At 36.5% G+C, this 19,803-nt stretch overlaps 1 protein-coding gene across 18 annotated transcripts; it reads right to left on the bottom strand.

Moving 5' to 3' along the window:
- Positions 1 to 1,756: 1,756 nt before the first annotated feature.
- Positions 1,757 to 6,694, bottom strand: LOC107810989 (uncharacterized). Of its 18 annotated transcripts, XR_012708738.1 has the most exons (8): positions 6,513 to 6,681; positions 6,055 to 6,137; positions 5,136 to 5,430; positions 4,906 to 4,965; positions 3,884 to 4,114; positions 3,388 to 3,461; positions 2,944 to 3,286; positions 1,757 to 2,021 (listed from the first exon to the last, which is right to left on the bottom strand). XR_012708738.1 is itself a non-coding variant. In XM_075251916.1 (7 exons), exons 3-6 carry the CDS (start codon positions 6,078 to 6,080, stop codon positions 3,310 to 3,312), a joined length of 426 nt encoding a protein of 141 aa, XP_075108017.1. In that variant the 5' UTR covers positions 6,081 to 6,137; positions 6,513 to 6,553; positions 6,641 to 6,694; the 3' UTR covers positions 1,757 to 2,021; positions 2,944 to 3,309. The 18 variants fall into 18 exon arrangements, 3 of the variants coding, with proteins under 3 accessions (XP_075108017.1, XP_075108018.1, XP_075108016.1); XR_012708730.1 differs by having other exon boundaries at positions 4,906 to 5,430; positions 6,513 to 6,680; XR_012708737.1 differs by lacking the exon at positions 3,388 to 3,461 and having other exon boundaries at positions 4,906 to 4,968; positions 5,266 to 5,430; positions 6,513 to 6,673.
- Between the last annotated feature and the right edge of the window lie 13,109 nt (positions 6,695 to 19,803).

Below are 19,803 nucleotides of genomic sequence, written 5' to 3'. Positions count from 1 at the left end.
TTCTTCAACAAATTATCAACCAAACAACACAATACAGATACACATTTATAGACCAAATAGGCATGCAATTTACAATAATGGTGAATGAAATGATACAAGATTATCCAGCTCTTTTCACGACCGGAAAAGAGAAAACAGCCTTCAATCACAAACGAGAAAGAAGAAGCTCTGGCTTGACAGTAGACGACTTCGAAACCCTAGCTCGAGATGAAAACCACGAAATCCCCAAATCACATCACCAACCAAACAATTTGAGATCACAAATGCTGAATATGTGAGAATCCAACTAAGAAGTCAACAAAAATCAGTAGAAGTGGTTGAAGATTATCGACTTTAACTCTAAATGAGTCAGACATCACCTAGAACGAAATACACCTCCGAAATTGACGAAAACAGGATCGATCGAAAGCGGAGAACGTGCCATAGAAAGATCTATACTCTGATACCATGTTAACTTGACATATTTCTGAGATTGAGAGCCTGAGAAATGAGAACACGAGTGTTTCCATTAGAGAGAGAGAAAAGAGACTTCTAGTTATTTTCATTATTTTTGTAAGAATGAATGATCTGTCAGTGTACAAAGAAATACGGCCTACATTAAATACAAGATTGGGCCAAAAGGAGTATTACATGATTGGAAAATTTTCAAAATTATATATTTACATTAAGTGCACACCTATTTGAAAAAAGGAAAAAAAGAAAGATAATGAGTTTTATATCAATTAATAACATAACTATAGCAAATGGTAGCATAACTGCTCGGATCTTTTGGCCTTAACACCTCGATTATATTTGTAACAAATTTATAGCATGAGTTATTTATATTAATTCAATGACTATGTGATACATGTTTCAACGTACAGTATTATTATTATTATTATTATTATTATTATGTACGTAGTTTATTAATACATATTTTTACTTTAGTTTATCATTTAACTAAAGTAAATTAGCGTGATTTAAGTGAATACCTAGTACATGTAAATTTTTATTATTTATGTATATGGGCTAGACTAGACATAAAAGTTGGATTGCTATGAAGATGGACCGAAAACAAGAAGCTCAGTCTAATATTAGGAGAAGGTGTAAGGGATCTTTACACAAATAGCCGCTCATATTCATTATTTATTTTTTCTAGCCATATACATAAATTATACATAATTATACACATATAATACATAAATTATGTATATATTATAACACCACCAATTTTGTTTAGTTTAAGTAGTTGGATGAACGGTTATTTGAGTTAAATCTTCATTATACTAGGCAAAGATAGCCCGTGCCGCAGAATAAAGACCTAAAGTTGTTCGTCGGATGAAACCGAGAACCGAAAGATGTCTATCAAAGAGCCCCGATCATATACCCGCACTGAAAGCAATTAAGTTAGCGTTAGCTTTTTTTTTATTTCGCCAACTCAGGTGTTTAATTAATATACGATATTATTTTGCCAACTCACAGGTGTAAGCGCTATAATACAGTGTTGACTGGTGTGCTTTGGTGTAACCGGGGGCTGGAACCAAAGAAAGACCATCTCGTCTTTCCGGATCAATAGCCCCAATCCCCAGTACAGTGTTGACTGGTGTGCTTTGGTGTAACCGGGGGGCTGGAACCAAAGAAAGACCATCTCGTCTTTCCGGATCAATAGCCCCAATCCCCATCTTTTCAAAACATGTCTTTTACAGGCAGGTCGAAACATCTCCATCCTTTTCGTTCGGTGTCATATACTACGAATATGCGCCGAAGAACCTTACTATTATTGTAACTATTATTTTATAATCTAGTATCAAATCAGAGAGATAACATCACATGCTAATTGCTCGATACTATTTTCATGTAAATTGGAACAAAATATCCACTCATGGATATTGTAAGAACTGACAAATAATACTCTTTACATTTATGGCGGCACCATACTATCACATGCTGAAGTGTCACATTCTGACAAACGGTGATGCGTTTCTCTTGCTGTGTTTAATCTTCTTCTTAGCCATTTTGTTAGCAGTTTTTACAAGAAATACCTGTACACAGTTATGAAGTAATGATCAATTGTCAGTGCTCATATCACAAACAAAGAAGAGAAGAAAAAAAAAAAAAATAGACATCTGCCAAACTGATGGGCGAACAGTGAAGAACAACAAAGACCAGAATTTTGCTTCCAAAAAATCTTCAAGTATAAATACAGGTACTGTATAAATCATTTTACATATATCACAATTGACAATTAATGCTTTATCTACAAGCTAGAGGTTCAGATTTAGCACAAACTGATATGTATTCATTCCTTTAAAAATACATTTTCCAATCAAGAAACTCAATCATGTGACGAAAAAAGTTCATAATACTTTGATCTCTCATGTGCTTCTAGTATGACATGTCTGCTTTAAAATTAGTTTCATATAAGGTAAGATTCTCAAAATGGCCGTCATTTACTATTGTTAACCTAGCACTAAAAGAATAACAGTAAATACTTGCCTACTAATGAAAATGTCAAAGCTTTGCTTCTGAGAGTGTAAACATGATACATAGAGGTGCTTTTAACTACCACACTTTTGTTAAAAATAGCTTAAACCTTCTAGATATAATGTCAATTAGTGTATCATGATGTTAATTGAAACTTCTCTGTCCTCCTAGTCAAAGAAAGCATGGCACATGAAGGATACATAGGAAAACCCAAGCAATTTATAATAGCTTGACTATTACATTTATTATGATGCATCATATATGTAGGCTGAGAAAATTATTCTTTTTAAGGAAGTATTTTTTTTTTTAAAAAAGATTGAAAGAGTAAGACATGTTTCAATACCTTGTTTAAAAATACGCACAGGTAGCTCAATTAGATTATAATTATAATTTAAAGTGTAAAATATGATTTAACAAGAAATTCATTTGGTTGAAAAAGAAAAGTAGCTAAGTGTCTCATTTACGATGGAAAGCACTTACCAGACTCTATAGATTCAACAGGAAAATCCACTGCATCTTGTGTTTCAGTAACTAAATGTGCCTTCCTGCAGATTCACCAAATCCAGCTTCTTTCCCAACGAACTTTTAATTTTATTGACTTCATTTCCTGCAACTTCGATAATTTCATTTTTACCATGGATCTCCTATCAAATTTTGTGTTATATTGAAAATCAACTGGTGCAAACTGGTCAAAAGATACAAGGAGAGAGCCGCCAGAAATGTCACTTTCAGAGGTCTACATTCAAATTAGCATTCTTGACTATCCACAGGTGCTTCAAGATCTTCTGAAGGGAAAGTCTCTTTGAGAAGTTGTCCGCAAGAACTGGACAAGCAAATGTAATATCGTTATGCATTCTTCTTCACCAAATTGATGCATACATACCTTCTAATAAACTTTCTTTTTTTCACCTCTAATAAGCTTACCTGACTAATGAGATTCTTAGCTTCAGAGACATCATGTGTTATCTATAAACAACAAACATTAGACGCTGCATCCCCTAGTGATTGTGTCGGAAATTCATGAAAATTTAGCAAATGAGACACAATTATATATATAAAAAAAAGATTATAGCTCATGAATTGTGCTCACATGACAGGAGCAAATATAATTATAAACACAAACGATATCATAAAAATTAGAAGTATCAGCAGTGTACTATTGTCTCTCTCTCTCGCTCTCTTTCCATTTTCGTTTCTCATTTCTACATTTTGCCAAATCAGTTTCATTTCCAACAACTTGAGGGACCTATGAGTAGTGAATAAAGGAAAATTAAATTGATCAACTTAGTTTATGAGAAATTCATATCCAGTAAAGAACAATTAGAAGCAATAAGGAAATTTGTTTTTGCTACCTGCATTTTCCCCCTGTTTACACACTTATAAGGAGGAAAAAGAGGGAGGTGAGAAAGAAAAGCGGTACCTGTGTGTCCTCGTCTGGGCCAACGATATCATATTCAACTCTTAGTGCTTCCATGCAAGAGGTACACATGTTTGCTTTGATATTTCCATGCAAGAGGTACACACGTTTGCTTTGATCAAGCTGATTACCTCTAAGGCCATTTTCTTGTAACAAGATCGTCTTTCTTTGTCCAGTTGAACGATTTCTTACATAGCAATATATCACTCCGGACATATAACCCGCACAACGTATCTGAAATAGTAGTAATTAGTGAAATAAAAAATCTTATAAACTATCGAAGTAATTCCATCTCCTACAGGAAGAAACATTTACAATGCTAATATCCTAGAAACCTAGGAATAATACTTACTTTAAATATGGTAGACTTGAGTTCCTACGAAAATTAAAGTTATTTTATAGATTTATAAGAGTGAGCCTCTTCTGTGGAATAACTTAATCATGTATAGAAACATAATCAATTCATCAACCACATGAGAGTTGTATGTAGTCTTTCCCACAGAATAACCAAAATATCTATGGCTCAAGATGTCATTAACCAAAAAGCAGAAAAGTTTCAGAGTACTCCATTATTGAGTGCAGCTATGGTCATTTTCCACCAAAACTTATTAACAGATTGATCTAACAATCGCAGAATGAAAACATGTCATAATAACACTGTAATGGAAATGAATTAACAACTAATGACCCCTTCATTCAACTTCAAAAAATTGAAGTCCAAAGGAAAAGGGAAGAATAGAAAAACTTAAGCATGTCAAATACGAACTTAATCTTTTATAAGTAAATAATAGTAGTTATATTAGAGAAGTAAAAGCAATACAAATGGGTAAAAGGAACTATATTTCTTGGGACAAATTAGTGACTGCTAAAAAACTGGCTCTCTAAATTCTCCGTTTTATTTTCAGCTACATACAGATAACTAACTATGATAATAAGGGAAACGATAAAACCTAATATAATAAAATTTATCTAACTTGTTGGAAAATATAGATCAATATTAACTTTTTCAGAATTGCATAACTGACCTTGTGAAATTTTGTTCAGATAGCCTTTCTCTATTCTCAATAAGTTCTTAATACCATTACCTGCTACGAAATTGATAAAAAATAATCAATGAGTAAATACATGTGCAGAATCAGTTAACAGAAGAGCATTGACTCAGGAAATACTGTAATAGCCCTTCATTAAAAAAGAAAATTAATTCTAAGGGAGTCAATTGGGATAGAGGACAAAGGAGAAGAAGGAAAATTCTCACAACAATAGCCCACTGAAGTCCTCTTAGATCTGCAAATCGTCTCGATCTCTAAGAGGTCATTTGAGGCAATTTGGATGGAAAGAAGCAATTTGACACTAATATTTTGCAGAACATAAATTACTCAACTTACAATAGACTTCAGTCCCAATGTTTGAATTGGAGGGTGATCGATGGATGACCTGCAAGTAGACAAACACCATAGCCATGTCCAGTTCAATTGCATCGGAAGATGAAGAACTTATTGAGTCAAAACTTTGTACGTTGTCCGAATAGAATCCACGTATACACTGATAACCTAAAATACAAACACGTATGTAGCTATTAGGTTAAATGACTATAATGCCCTAAATTTAAATTTTAATGACAATTAAACAGTCATGTCGAAACCCTTTCTCTTCTAATATGCTAGGTGGGGACCAACATTGTAAATTAAATAGTAGCTGGCGCATTCTTTTATCTGCCTTTGAACAGATTTGCTATAGTACAGCACCAAGATAACCTGTTATGAATCCAAATGCATGAATCATACTGTGATCAGGGTGATACTAGAAAGGTTATTTTGAATCACACGCGATGATATTAGAAACCAAAAGGTTTATCAGGGTGATACTGTGATCCAATTAAACACTTTATGTTAATTATTCTTTACACATATGGAGATTAGACACAAAATAAAATACCAAAATAGGCAACTGGATTAAATGGCCATAACTTCATAGAAACATATTTGCCTTCCTCCCCCTCCCTCCTCACATTTCCATGTGTAAACCAAAAGTTAAAAGGGGATTCAAATATATAGCGAGAGTGAATGCTATTAAAACGATTAGGAGCAAATAATTTATAAGAAAACGCCATTTTTCCCTTGTGGGTATAATAATCATAATCTGCATGGGGAATTTTTTTATAGAGAAAGGAATACCTGAAGAGCAAGGCGTCTTCAGTCATTTTTCACTACAGATTCAAAAGCACCAGGTTGAATCCTCAAGATCTTTTATGAATCAGCTACAGAAGAGGATGAATAAATCCAAAAGGCAACGAAAGCAAGAAGATTAAAATGATGTAGAATATTTCAGAGAAAGATAAGGCATCGATACGTGGCTTTTCCTTTTTAAGATCAAAGGACACGTATCTTAGATGATGCATTAACGGTCCAAAAGGAACTGGATATTATGCATCTCTGTTAGAGGAAAAGGAAAATTCATATCAATAGCTAGATTTTGCTAATTTTATAATATCCAAGAACATATTGCATGCTCATATATAAACTCCAAATGCAAGGAAGTTCATAGATAAAGTATTATATCCTAACCCTGAATCTGAATGTGAAAATTTACATATAACAACAGTCAAACATACAATAACAAAGGGCAAACTTACATGTCTTTCTCCATCTTGGTCCATCTTTAGCCATAATATTCCTGCAAAAGGAAGAAAGAGTTCAAAGCTAAATTCTTTCTATAACACAATTCTGATTTCATAAAGTTTTGATAGCTTATGTGGACAACTGTAATGTGAGCTTCAATCCACTTTAGAACCTTAGCCTGCCTCTAAGAACTTGCAATGTAACAGTAATGTTTTCAAGGTTCTTGCTGTGGGCAGCAAGTTGCTCGTTTACCAGCTTCGTAGCGTCATCGAGAGATTTGAGACGAGTATTGTGACCACCGTCGCCCATTTGGTCGGGAAGGATCAATGAAAGCACCAAATGTTATGAATTTAAGAGAGATAACAGAATCAATAACAGGAAACTTCTTTGATTCAATCTCAAACTTAGCAACTCTACTTACAATGGACTCAAAAAGTAAGATAAACACTAAAAGAAAGGAAAAATGAAGAAGGGGGAAGGTTCCAGACTGCTCCTTAGCAAAAACAAACAAAAAGACTCGGCATATTTTCTGCCTAATTAGGGAAACCTACTACTACTTATACTAATGTCTGTTGGGAATATTTCTCCAATAGTGCTCACAGTTGTCCTCGCATAACAGCATTGCAGGTGCCCTCTCTTATCCATTGGCTTTGGGGACCACAAAGTCCTTGAAATATTTTGGAGAGTTCACGCGCCTGGAGCTTCTCTTTAGCCCAATATCAAGTGCAGCTGGTCCAATACCTTGGTTCAGGTTCACAACACACCACCTGAAACATAATTTTTGAAATCTCTTGGAACCTTAAAGCATATAGATACGGTTCAGAAGTGGCATCCGAAACTGGTAAGCCCACCCATTTGACAAGGCATTGTGAAAGTTGATGTTGGCCCTTGGTAATGGTTCGATGTTGCAGAATCTCCTCAGGCAGAAGGTTCAGGGAAGAAGACTGATCAATCAAGTCAATAGGAGTAACTTGGTGCTCAGGTTTGCCAATGCACTTACGAAGAACGGAGACGTGAAAAACAGGGTGTATTTTAGAAGATAACGGCAGATCAAGTTTGTAAGCAACCTGGCCAATTTTCAGAATGACTTGAAAGGGTCCAAAAAAACGTCTACTGAGTTTGTTGTAACGTTGTAACCGGAGTGAAAGTTGACGATATGGACGTAGGCGAACATAGACCCAGTCACCTACTTCAAATGATATTTCCCGTCTCCCTTTGTCAGCCAACGCCTTCATTCGAGTTTGAGCCTGGAGAAGATTGGCCTTAAGAATACCCAATGTCTCATCTCGTTGGCGAAACGACTCAGTAATTGCTTGAGTAGTGGTGCCATCTATAACAAAACGAGAAATAGTAGGAGGCGGCCTGCCATAAACGACCTCAAAAGGAGTCATCTTGGCACTCGTTTGGAACGACGTATTATACCAAAGCTCGGCCCAAGGTAAAAGTGGAAACCATGTGTTCGGAGCATCAAGGGTAAAGCATCGCAAGTACTGCTCCAAACACTTGTTAAGTGCCTCAGTTGGCCCATCGGATTGCAGGTGATAGGCTGAACTAGGGGTGGTAAGTGGGCCGGGCCCGGTCCTAAGTGGGCTTCGCGGGCCCGGTCCTAAGTGGGCGGTCCTATGCGGTCCGGTCCTAAACGATCCCGGGCTTCGCGGGCTTATTGCTGGAACCGGCTCGGGACCGGGACCACGAACTAATGGTCCCGGGTTAAGTGGGCCGGTCCCGGGCCTAAACGGGCCCAACAGAAACTTTGTATTTTTAATTTTTTTTTTATAGAAGTTAGAGAAAAAAAATAGTAATAAAGATATATAAGCTATATTCGATTTATATACTATATATACATCTTAAAATATACTATATATACATCTTAAGATATACTATATATATATATAGTATAGTATAGTAGATCTTAAGATATATATACATCTTAAGATATATAAGCTATATATATATATATAGTAAGATGTATATATAGTATATCTTAAGATGTATACTATCGAATATGACTTATAAACTATGTATATATATTATAGTATATATATATACATCTTAAGATATATATATATATATATAGTATATTCGATATACTCGATATACATATATATATAAGCTTATATATATATATACTATACTATACTATATATACATCTTAAGATATATAAGCTATATTCGATTTATATACTATATATACATCTTACTATATATATATATATATACACACACTATACTATATATACATAGTATATAAGTCATATTCGATAGTATACATCTTAAGATATATTATATATACATCTTAAGATATATATATATATATATATACACACACTATACTATATATACATCTTATATATACACACACTATACTATATATACATAGTATATAAATCATATTCGATAGTATACATCTTAAGATATATATAATATATATAGTAAGATGTATATATATTATAGTATAGTATAGTATATACTATATATACAACTTAAGATATATAAGCTATATTCGATATATTCGATTTATATACTATATATACATCTTAAGATATACTATATATACATGTATATCTACTATATATACTATATATATCTAGTATATCTAGTATACTATGTATATATAGTATATCTTAAGATGTATATATAGTATAGTATATATAGTATATCTTAAGATGTATATATAGTATAGTATATATAGTATATCTTAAGATGTATATATAGTATAGTATATCTACTATATATATCTAGTATATCTAGTATACTATGTATATATAGTATATCTATACTATACTATATTATACTATATGTATAGCTTAAGATATATAAAAGAACAAAAATATTGTAAAGAGATATTCAAATCAATGCGTTATATTTTTATTATAGCATTAAAAATCATGGCAATATCTTTCTTAGTCTTCCTCCCCCTATGGAATGAGCACAACAAGGTGCTAATACCACCATTGAGAAGAAAAAGAAACTAATCAAGATGTGCCAAAATACAAGTTACATATTAATTTACATGGTATCTCTTACAAATTTCATAAATCCTTCAAGGTCCGGAGAAATTTTCGTTGGTGGTGGCGGAAATAAAGCTTGCTCATCACCGCTTCCAGGCGAAGCATCATCCTCCGCAAGTTCAGCTAGCATTTCTTCGTAAGCTTCGTCTACCTCTGGTTGTGATTCAGCAAGTCCAAAATTTCTTCTTTACGAACGGATCCAATCTCTGAAAAGTACTGATTTTTCCAAGCTCTCCTTCATAGACGCTCTATAATCACCGAGTTGAAGTCTTGCTTGACTGAAAGCGCTCTCTGATGCCACTATTGAAACTTGAATAGTTAAAATATCTCGGGCCATCCTTGAAAGAATCGGAAAGTGTTTTTCTTTGTCCTTCCACCATTCCAAAATATTAAAGGAGCCGTCGGGATTCACTTCCTCAATTCCCTGTGACAAATAAATTTCAAGCTCATTTAGTTGTGAAAAATCACTAGTACTAGAACCTTGAGAACCCCTGAACCCTGCCCAAGCACTAAGTGCTCTTACTCCCGTAGTTCTTTTAGATGATTGAGAACTAGAAGAAGAAGGAGTTGGAACATTTGGTCTAGCATGATCTAATGCAACTTGATAAGCATTATAAATAGTTTGAACATTTATTTTAATTGAGGCTATTGCGTTCGGAAGTATAGACAACTCCTCATCTTCAAGTGCTAAACCATTATAAACAGTTTCATACCAAAATTGAGGACCTCCTAATTTCATAGTAGGATTTAACAATGCAGCAATACCATAAATAGGGGGAATAGGGAAAAAATATTTTTTAAACTTTTTTCTCATGGAATCAATAGCAAGTTGATAAATTTCCCCCCTCTCTGAAAAATGATCAAACAAATTTGCAAGTTCTTCAATATAAACTAAACAGTTAGAAATAGTAGGATAATATTGCCCAGAAAATTCATTTATAGCAATATGAAATTTTTCTAAAAAATCTACAAGCATTTTAATATTAGCCAAATCCGCATTTGTAAGGTGCTCATCATCATCACTTACATGAGCATTAAACGTTGAGTTTATGGGATTTCTATATTCATATGCAATAACTAAACTTTCATACATGTAATTCCATCTAGTTGGACAAGGTTTAGGAACCTTTCTCTCTCTTAGGCCAAATTCATCGCATCTTTTAAAATATTCTCTAAGTCTACTTCTACAGTTTGAATAAAAAAGCCAATTAAGAGCCATTTTAACCTTTTCAATTTCAACATTTAAAATTCGCATACCATCACCCACAATTAAATGGTAAATATGACAAATACATCTAACATGAAAAATGTAACTAAATACAGGACTTAGTATAGTGGTAAGCAAGACTACAGCATTTGTGTTACTAATAGCATTATCCATTGAAACTGATATTATTTTATCACTAATACAAAAATATCTACAAATATCCGCAATCGTGCTAGAAATAAACTGCCCTGTGTGACGTGAATTAATTATTCTATAAGCAATAATGCGTTTTTGCATTATCCAATGCTCATCAATCCAATGACTAGTAACAGTAAGGTAATCACAGTCATTACCACTTCTACCAATATCAGTTGTAATAGCAATACGACAATTTATATGAGTAAATAAATAGCGCAAATATTGTTCATATTCATGTTTATATTTATAAATATCACTCTTTACGGTTGTGCGAGGAAAACCTTTATAAGTAGGATTATAAATTTTTCTAATATAATGCACAAAGTGGGGGTTAGAAGGAAAACTATAGGGTAAGCACATAACAGTGACCATTTTTGCCAATTCTTCCCGATCTTTTTTTGGATCATAATATAAAATACCACCGGTAACAGTGTTAATTCCCGGTTAAAATTGATTTGACCCGGTACTAAGGTCAGCCTGACTAGGTGCACTTGTCCCCTCAGCCAAAGCTTTCATACGAAAATATCTAGCTTTATCTTGAGGGTGTAGCAATATGTGTCTAGTCAAACTTCCCGCCCCCCCCCCCCGACTTCCAACATATTGAAAAACTAACTCTTTGCCACAAGTTTTACACTTAGCCCTATTTTTTTCTCTTAGTTGAGTAAAAAATTGCCAAACAAGAGATGTTTCTGCCCGTTTAGGAGGTTGTCTAGAAAAAGTAGGGGCACTAATAGGAGGGTCAGACGGGGGATCATCTAGATTATTATTAGTTGGGTTAACTTCAGGAACAGGACTAGTGGGTGTATCATCATCCGGTTGCGTTTCATCAAAATCTATTTCTTCATCATCATTTTCATCAATAGTTGAATTACCATAAAGAGCATTCATATATTCATGGTTTAATTGTTCACCGGGTGCAATATTATGAAAAAATTAACTCTCGGTAAATTGTAATAAACTATTATCGCTATCAAGAATAGGAGGTGTAGGACGGGTAACATGTTTCGGTCAGAAAGCCGGGGGAAGTGGAGGAGGAACATATTGGCCACTAGATTCACCACTCTTCGATTTTCCCTTATTTTTACTAAACATATTTTTTAAGGAATAAGTCATCTTAATTAATCAAGCAAAGTAAATAAAACAAACAAAATTATAATATTAAAACTTAAGAGTTGGAACGAGTTTACCGAATTGATGAACAACTAGTTGGAAATTGATTATCGTTGAAGACTTCAATTCACCAACTTCACAATTGTTTCACAAAATGTAACAATAAAGTAAGCAATAGTAGCAATTATAGAAATAAATTAGAGAGAGATTGTGATAGATTGATGATTTTGTAAGAAAAAATTAAATAATGTTGGGGTATTTATAGTTGAAAATAGAGAAAAAGTGTAATTATAAAAAGTTTGGGATTAAAACAAAGTTGAGGGGTTAAATGGCTATTTCATAAATAGCCAACGGCTATTTTTGACAGCCCAACGGCTATTTTTGACAGCCTAACGGTTTTTTTTAAAAAAAAAAAAATAGCCGTTGGGCCCGCTAGGCCCGCTAAGGGATCGGGCCGGTCCCGGGCCTAACGGGCCTAAATCATAGGACCGGCCCACGAGACCGGACCAGGCCCGCTAAAACCGGACCAAACGGTACTGGCCCGTTTAGCCGTTTGGCCCATCTGGCCCGCGGTCCCGGGCCGGTCCCGGCCCACTTGCCAGCCTTAGGCTGAACTACTTGCTAATTGCGTCCCCTGCAACTTGTTTACTTCTTCCCAAAATTCTGACAAGAATAAGGGGTCTCGATCAGAGATAATTTTAGTAGGGAACCCATGAAGACGAACAAATTCTTGCACAAAAACTGCAGCGATCTTTTGGCTGGTGAAATGAGGATGAAGGGCGATAAAATGTCCATATTTAGACAAACGATCAACAATGACCAACACTGTTGTGCGCCCATGAGAAGGAGGCAGTCCCGTAATGAAATCCATTGATATCTCCTCAAAAATTGCCGAAGGAATAGGCAAAGGCATAAGAAGGCCAGCTGGTTGCAGAGATGTATCCTTCATTTGTTGGCAGATTTGGCACTCCGACACAAAGGTCTTTACATCAGCACGCATGCCGGGCCAAAAGAAGTTTGAGGACAGACGATGAAAAGTCCTAGAGATACCAGCGTGACCCCCAACTTTTGAAGCATGAAACTCTGTCAAGAGAAGGCGGCGTAGATCTTGATCTTTAGGAATAACCAATCTGTTACGAAAAAGAACAAGACCTCCCTGAAATGAATAATGAGGTAAGGCGGCAGGGTCATTATTTAACTAGCGTTGGAGAGCAAGTAATCCATGGTCCGACCTGTTTAATTGCTGAAGTTTGGTAACTAGTGCCATCTCAGTAATTGCAAGAGTAAGAGACTGAAAGGAAGGGACTCTTGAGAGAGCATCAGCCGCTGCGTTAAGTCGTCCAGCTCTATAAATAATGTCAAAATCGTAACCAATGAGTTTTGTCAACCATCTTTGTTGCTCAGGAGTTTGGATCACCTGGTCAGTGAGGGCTTTGAGAGACTGTTGATCAGTGATGATCAAAAATTTGCGTCCTAATAAGTGTCCTAATAAGTATTGACGCCATTTTTGTACTGCTTGAGTTATAGCAAACATCTCACGATGATATGTAGAGGCAACTTGCATGCGAGATGAAAGTTTTTGGCTGAAAAAGGCAATTGGATGACCTCCTTGAGATAGAACAGCTCCTATGCCAGTGCCAGAAGCATCAGTCTCAACTGTAAAGATTTTGTTGAAATCGGGCAGTGCGAGAACAGGAACAGAGCTCAAGGCATCTTTTAACATAGTGAAAGCTCTGGTTTCTCGATCTGTCCAGCAAAAAGCATCTTTTATAAGAAGATCAGTCAGAGGAGATGCCAATTGAGCGTAATGCTTAACAAATCGACGATAATATCCGGTAAGACCCAAAAATCCCCTAACATCTTTAACAGAGGCTGGGGGTGGCCACGCGGTAATGGCATGAATTTTTGCCGGGTCAACTTGTAATCCCGCTGCCGAGATTACATGTCCCAGATAGTCTATGGAATTCTGCCCAAACTTGCACTTGGAGCGCTTCACAAAAAGGGAATTTTGGCGAAGGAGATCAAGGACCAATTGTAAATGAGAAAGATGATCCGACCAAGACGGGCTATAGACCAAAATGTCATCGAAGAAAACTAGGACAAAACGGCGAAGGAATGGTTTAAAAACAGAATTCATAGTTGCCTGGAAGGTGGATGTCGCATTTGACACTCCAAAAGGCATGACAATAAACTCATAGTGGCCCTCATGTGTGCGAAAAGCAGTCTTGGCAATATCAGAAGGATGCACCCTTATCTGATGATATCCGGCCAATAAATCAAGTTTAGAGAAAAAGCAAGCTCCATGGAGTTCATCAAAAAGCTCGTCAATGGTGGGAATTGGGAACATATCTTTGACAGTGATTGAATTCAAGGCGCGATAATCCACACAAAAACGCCATGTACCATCCTTTTTCCTCACCAAAAGAACTGGGGATGAATATGAACTAGAGCTTGGACGAATTAACCCAGCTTGAAGCATCTCATAGACTAGTCGTTCAATTTCAGTCTTTTGAAAATGGGGATAGCGATAAGGACGAACCTTCACCGGAGCAGAACCTGGAATAAGAGGGATACGATGATCTTGAGGCCTAGGGGGTGGCAAGACTGTAGCCGTAGCAAAAAGGTCAGAATAAGAATCCAAAAACTCAGTGAGATCAGACGGCAAAACCGGAGAAGATGACTCAGCCATCGAAAGCAACTCCAAACGGAAGAATCCCGAAACGGAATGAGTTTCGGTTAAACGCCTAAGCGAGGTAAATTGGACCTCCTCAACAGATTGAACAGGATCCCCAATCCAACGGATCGTCTCACCATTTGAATCAAATTGAAATAATCGTTTTGCATAATCAGTGACAGTGGGACCAAGAGTCGCCAACCATACATCACCTAGCACCAAATCGGCCCCATGAAAGTCAATAACATAGAAATCACTACTGAAGGTGAACCCTTGGATGGTAAGAGGTAGCTGACGCACAACACCGTGGCATTTCAACAAACTGCCATTGCCGACCATTACCTGAAAATTGGAGGAGCTCTCAACTGGAACTTTAAGAAATTGGGCAGCTCTAGGGTGGATGAAATTATGTGTGCTGCCGCCATCCAGAAGAACTTGTACGGAAAGACCCTTAACCTGAGCTGTAAGGCGGATTGCAGTAGGAATAGTGTTGAGGTTTTATTTTAAGATGTAATATTCTTAAAATGAGGGTGAATGAGAAATGGAGTGAAAATGAAATTTTGAGTAAAATTTTAAGTTTCCCCCTCTTAACAATGAGACATTGTCCCATATTGGAAGTGGAAGACATTTTTGGTGGGTATATATATAATTGCTCTTCTTGTAGCTCTTAAAGAGTTAAGAAGAAAGCAAGCCTCGCGCCGTCGTCGTCGTCGCTCGGCTCGGCTACGGCTACGGCTACGGCTTCGGCTTCGGCTTCGGCTTCGGCTTCGGCTTCGGATTCGGATTTAAGCCTTCGTGGCATTTTGTTGGATATTAAAATCTACGTGATTTTTACTCCAGTTTGAAAACGTGTATTAAACGTTTGTTTGTGTCATTCTTTTTTGAAAAAGATGATGACTGAAAACGAAAACCAAGCTGTTCCGATGGCGACTGCCAACGCAACGACAAGCCGAACACCGGCGTTGGCACCGGCAGAAAAACCCGGAAAATTTTCCGGGATTGATTTCAAACGCTGGCAGCAGAAGATGTTCTTCTACTTAACTACGTTATGTCTACAGAAGTTCATCAAGGAAGATGTTCCTGATCTGCCGGATAAAACTCCAGATAATGAACGCTTTCTCGTGATTGAAGCGTGGAAGCATTCTGATTTTTTATGCAAGAATTATATTCTTAGCGGACTGGATGATAATCTGTATAATGTATACAGTAGCATGGAGACATCCAAAGAATTGTGGAATGCGCTTGAAAAGAAATATAAGACTGAAGATGCCGGGATGAAGAAATTCGTTGCCGCAAAATTTCTGGACTACAAAATGATAGATAGCAAGTCTGTTATTACTCAAGTCCAGGAATTGCAAGTGATTATTCATGATCTACTTGCTGAAGGTCTTGTAATCAACGAAGCATTCCAAGTAGCAGCAATGATTGAGAAGTTGCCTCCGTTGTGGAAGGACTTCAAAAATTATTTGAAACACAAACGAAAGGAAATGTCCCTTGAAGATCTCATTGTTCGGTTGAGAATCGAAGAGGACAATAAAGCTGCTGAAAGGAGAGGCCGTGGAAATTCAACAATAATGGGAGCAAATATTGTTGAAGCTAACAAAAAGAGGAAGAAGGCTTCTGGTCCGAAATACAACCCAAGCAAGAAGCGGTTCAGTGGAAACTGCTACAACTGTGGGAAAACCGGACACAAATCTACGGAGTGTCGTGCTCCGAAGAAAGACAAGAAAAGGGGTCAAGCAAACATGGTAGTAAACCATGATGATGTTGATAACTTGTGTGCCATGCTCTCTGAATGTAACTTGATGGGAAATCCTAAACTGTGGTGGTTTGATTCAGGAGCCACTCGCCATGTTTGTGCAGTTAGAGAGGCTTTTGCTACCTATGCTCTTGCTGAACCCGGAGAGACAGTTTATATGGGAAATGCTTCAACAGCAAAAGTTGAAGGATATGGGAAGGTATTTCTAAAAATGACTTCTGGCAAGGTCATGACTTTGAATAATGTCCTTCATGTTCCCGAAATGAGAAAGAATTTAGTCTCTACTGGACTTCTTGTTAAGCACGGTTTTAAGTGCGTTTTTGTATCCAACAAGGTTGTAATTAGTAAGAATGAAATATTTGTGGGAAAAGGTTACCTCACCGAGGGCCTTTTCAACCTAAATGTAATGGTTGTTGAAAATAATAATAATATTTCAGCTTCTTCTTACTTACTTGAGTCAAATGATTTATGGCATGTACGTTTGGGTCATGTCAATTATAAAACCTTGCGGAAAATGATTAACTTGGAAGTACTGCCCAAGTTTGAATGCGAAAAATCAAAATGTCAAACATGTGTGGAATCTAAGTATGTTAAACATCCTTATAAGTCAGTTGAAAGGAATTCAAATCCTTTAGACTTAATTCACACAGATATTTGTGACATGAAGTCAATACCATCTCGCGGTGGAAAGAAGTATTTCATAACTTTTATTGACGATGGTACTCGATATTGCTATGTTTACTTACTGAATAGTAAAGATGAAGCAATAGACGCATTCAGGCAATACAAAAATGAAGTTGAAACGCAACTTAACAAGAAAGTAAAAATGATAAGAAGTGATAGGGGTGGTGAATATGAATCTCCTTTTGAAGAAATATGTTTAGAATATGGAATTATTCATCAAACAACAGCCCCTTACACGCCCCAATCTAATGGGATTGCGGAAAGAAAGAATCGCACATTAAAGGAGATGATGAATGCGTTGTTGATAAGTTCTGGTTTGCCACAGAACTTGTGGGGGAAGCCATTCTTACGGCTAATCGAATATTAAATCGAGTGCCCCATAGCAAAACACAATCCATTCCTTATGAACAATGGAAAGGAAGGAAGCCCAACTTGAATTATTTTAAAGTGTGGGGGTGTTTGGCAAAAGTGCAAGTTCCTAAACCCAAAAGGGTAAAGATAGGACCGAAAACCGTTGATTGTGTTTTCATAGGATATGCGACAAATAGTAAAGCATATCGATTTCTGGTTCATAAATCAGAAAATCCCGACATTCATAATAATACGGTTATAGAATCAGATAATGCTGAGTTTTTTGAAAATATATATCCGTATAAAAAGGAATGTGAGTCGTTTGGTGAAGGATCTAAACGACCTCGGGAAGAAACAAAAGAAAGTACATGTAATCAGGAGAATCCAAGACGTAGTAAACGTCAAAGAACGTCTACTTCATTTGGACCAGATTTTGTGACTTTCTTATTGGAGAATGAGCCTCAAACATTTAAAGAAGCTATGACTTCTTCGGAATCATTGTTTTGGAAAGAGGCAGTCAATAGTGAAATAGAATCCATATTGAACAACCATACATGGGAATTGGTTGATCTTCCTCCTGGAAATAAACCTTTGGGTTCTAAATGGATTTTTAAGAGAAAAATCAAAGATGATGGCACTATTGATAAATTCAAGGCAAGGCTCGTAGTCAAAGGGTATAGACAACGAGAAGGTCTAGACTACTTTGATACATACTCTCCAGTTACAAGAATTACGTCCATACGGATGTTAGTAGCATTAGCTGCAGTGTATGGTCTTGAAATTCATCAAATGGATGTTAAGACGGCCTTCTTAAATGGAGAGTTGGAGGAAGAAATTTACATGGAACAACCTGAAGGGTTTGTGGTTCCAGGTAAAGAAAAGAAGGTATGTAGACTTGTTAAGTCTCTTTACGGACTAAAACAAGCACCCAAACAATGGCATGCGAAATTTGACCAAACAATGTTGTCAAATGGTTTTAAGATAAATGAATGTGATAAATGCGTGTACATTAAAAATGTTCCAAATCACATAGTCATTGTTTGCCTATATGTGGATGATATGTTGATAATGAGTAATGACATTGCCAACATAAATGCTACTAAGCGTATGCTCAATAGCAAGTTTGATATGAAAGACTTGGGAGTGGCTGATTTAATTCTGGGAATTAAGATCAATAAGACTCCTCAAGGTCTGGCATTGTCACAATCTCATTATATTAAGACAGTACTTGAAAAATTCAAGCACTTGGGCTTTAAAGTTGCAAAGACTCCAATTGACGTGAATCTTGCATTAGCAAAGAACAAAGGCCAAAGCATATCACAATTGGATTATGCTCGTGTATTGGGATGCTTAATGTATATCATAAATTGTACACGACCAGACATAGCTTGTGCTATAAGTAAACTGAGTCGATATACGAGCAATCCAGGCCAATCTCATTGGATGGCAATGAAACGAGTTTTGGGATATTTAGAACATACCCAGAACTTTGAATTGCACTACAGTAATTTCCCTGCGGTGATTGAGGGATACTGTGATGCAAATTGGATCACCGGTTCAACTGATTCTAAGTCCACGAGTGGATATGTATTCACTATTGGTGGAGGAGCGGTATCTTGGAAGTCGTCCAAACAAACATGTATTGCCCGCTCTACAATGGAGGCTGAATTCATAGCCTTAGATAAAGCCGGTGAAGAAGCTGAATGGCTCCGGAATTTCTTGGAAGACATTCCATTTTGGCCCAAACCGTTGGCACCAATATGCATACATTGTGATAGTCAAGCGGCAATTGGAAGGGCCGGGAGCGTCATGTATAACGGTAAATCTCGTCATATACGACGAAGACATAAAACCGTTAGGCAATTACTCTCTAGAGGAATTATCACAATTGACTATGTAAAGTCAAGTGATAATGTGTCGGATCCACTTACAAAAGGCCTAACTAGAGAGGTAGTTGAGAAATCATCAAGGGGAATGGGGCTATGGCCGAGAACAAGTCATTGTGGCGGTAACTCTACCTAGAAAACTGGAGATCCCAAGATCTAGGTTCAAAGAGATCAAACAAAGTCATTAATGACGGTTCAACATTGTCAAATAAAATTTTAGTCCATTCTCGTGATGAGACAATGTTCAGTACCAAGGATAAAGCATTAAGGCTTTTTAATGATTTCTAAATTTGATACGGGGTATATCAAATAGTGTATCTACAGGATGACACGTTTAGGAATCACCTATTTAAGTGTGAAGTGTGAGCCGCTTCAAGGAGAACTTTGTAAGGCCAGTTTTCTACGCACTTATGAAACCAGGCGGT

This window comes from Nicotiana tabacum, chromosome 4 (genome assembly GCF_000715075.1).
Source record: "Nicotiana tabacum cultivar K326 chromosome 4, ASM71507v2, whole genome shotgun sequence".
NCBI lineage: Eukaryota > Viridiplantae > Streptophyta > Magnoliopsida > Solanales > Solanaceae > Nicotiana > Nicotiana tabacum.
The sequence above is the reverse complement of the archived record's forward strand: the minus strand, read 5'-3'. Positions and strand labels throughout refer to the sequence as shown.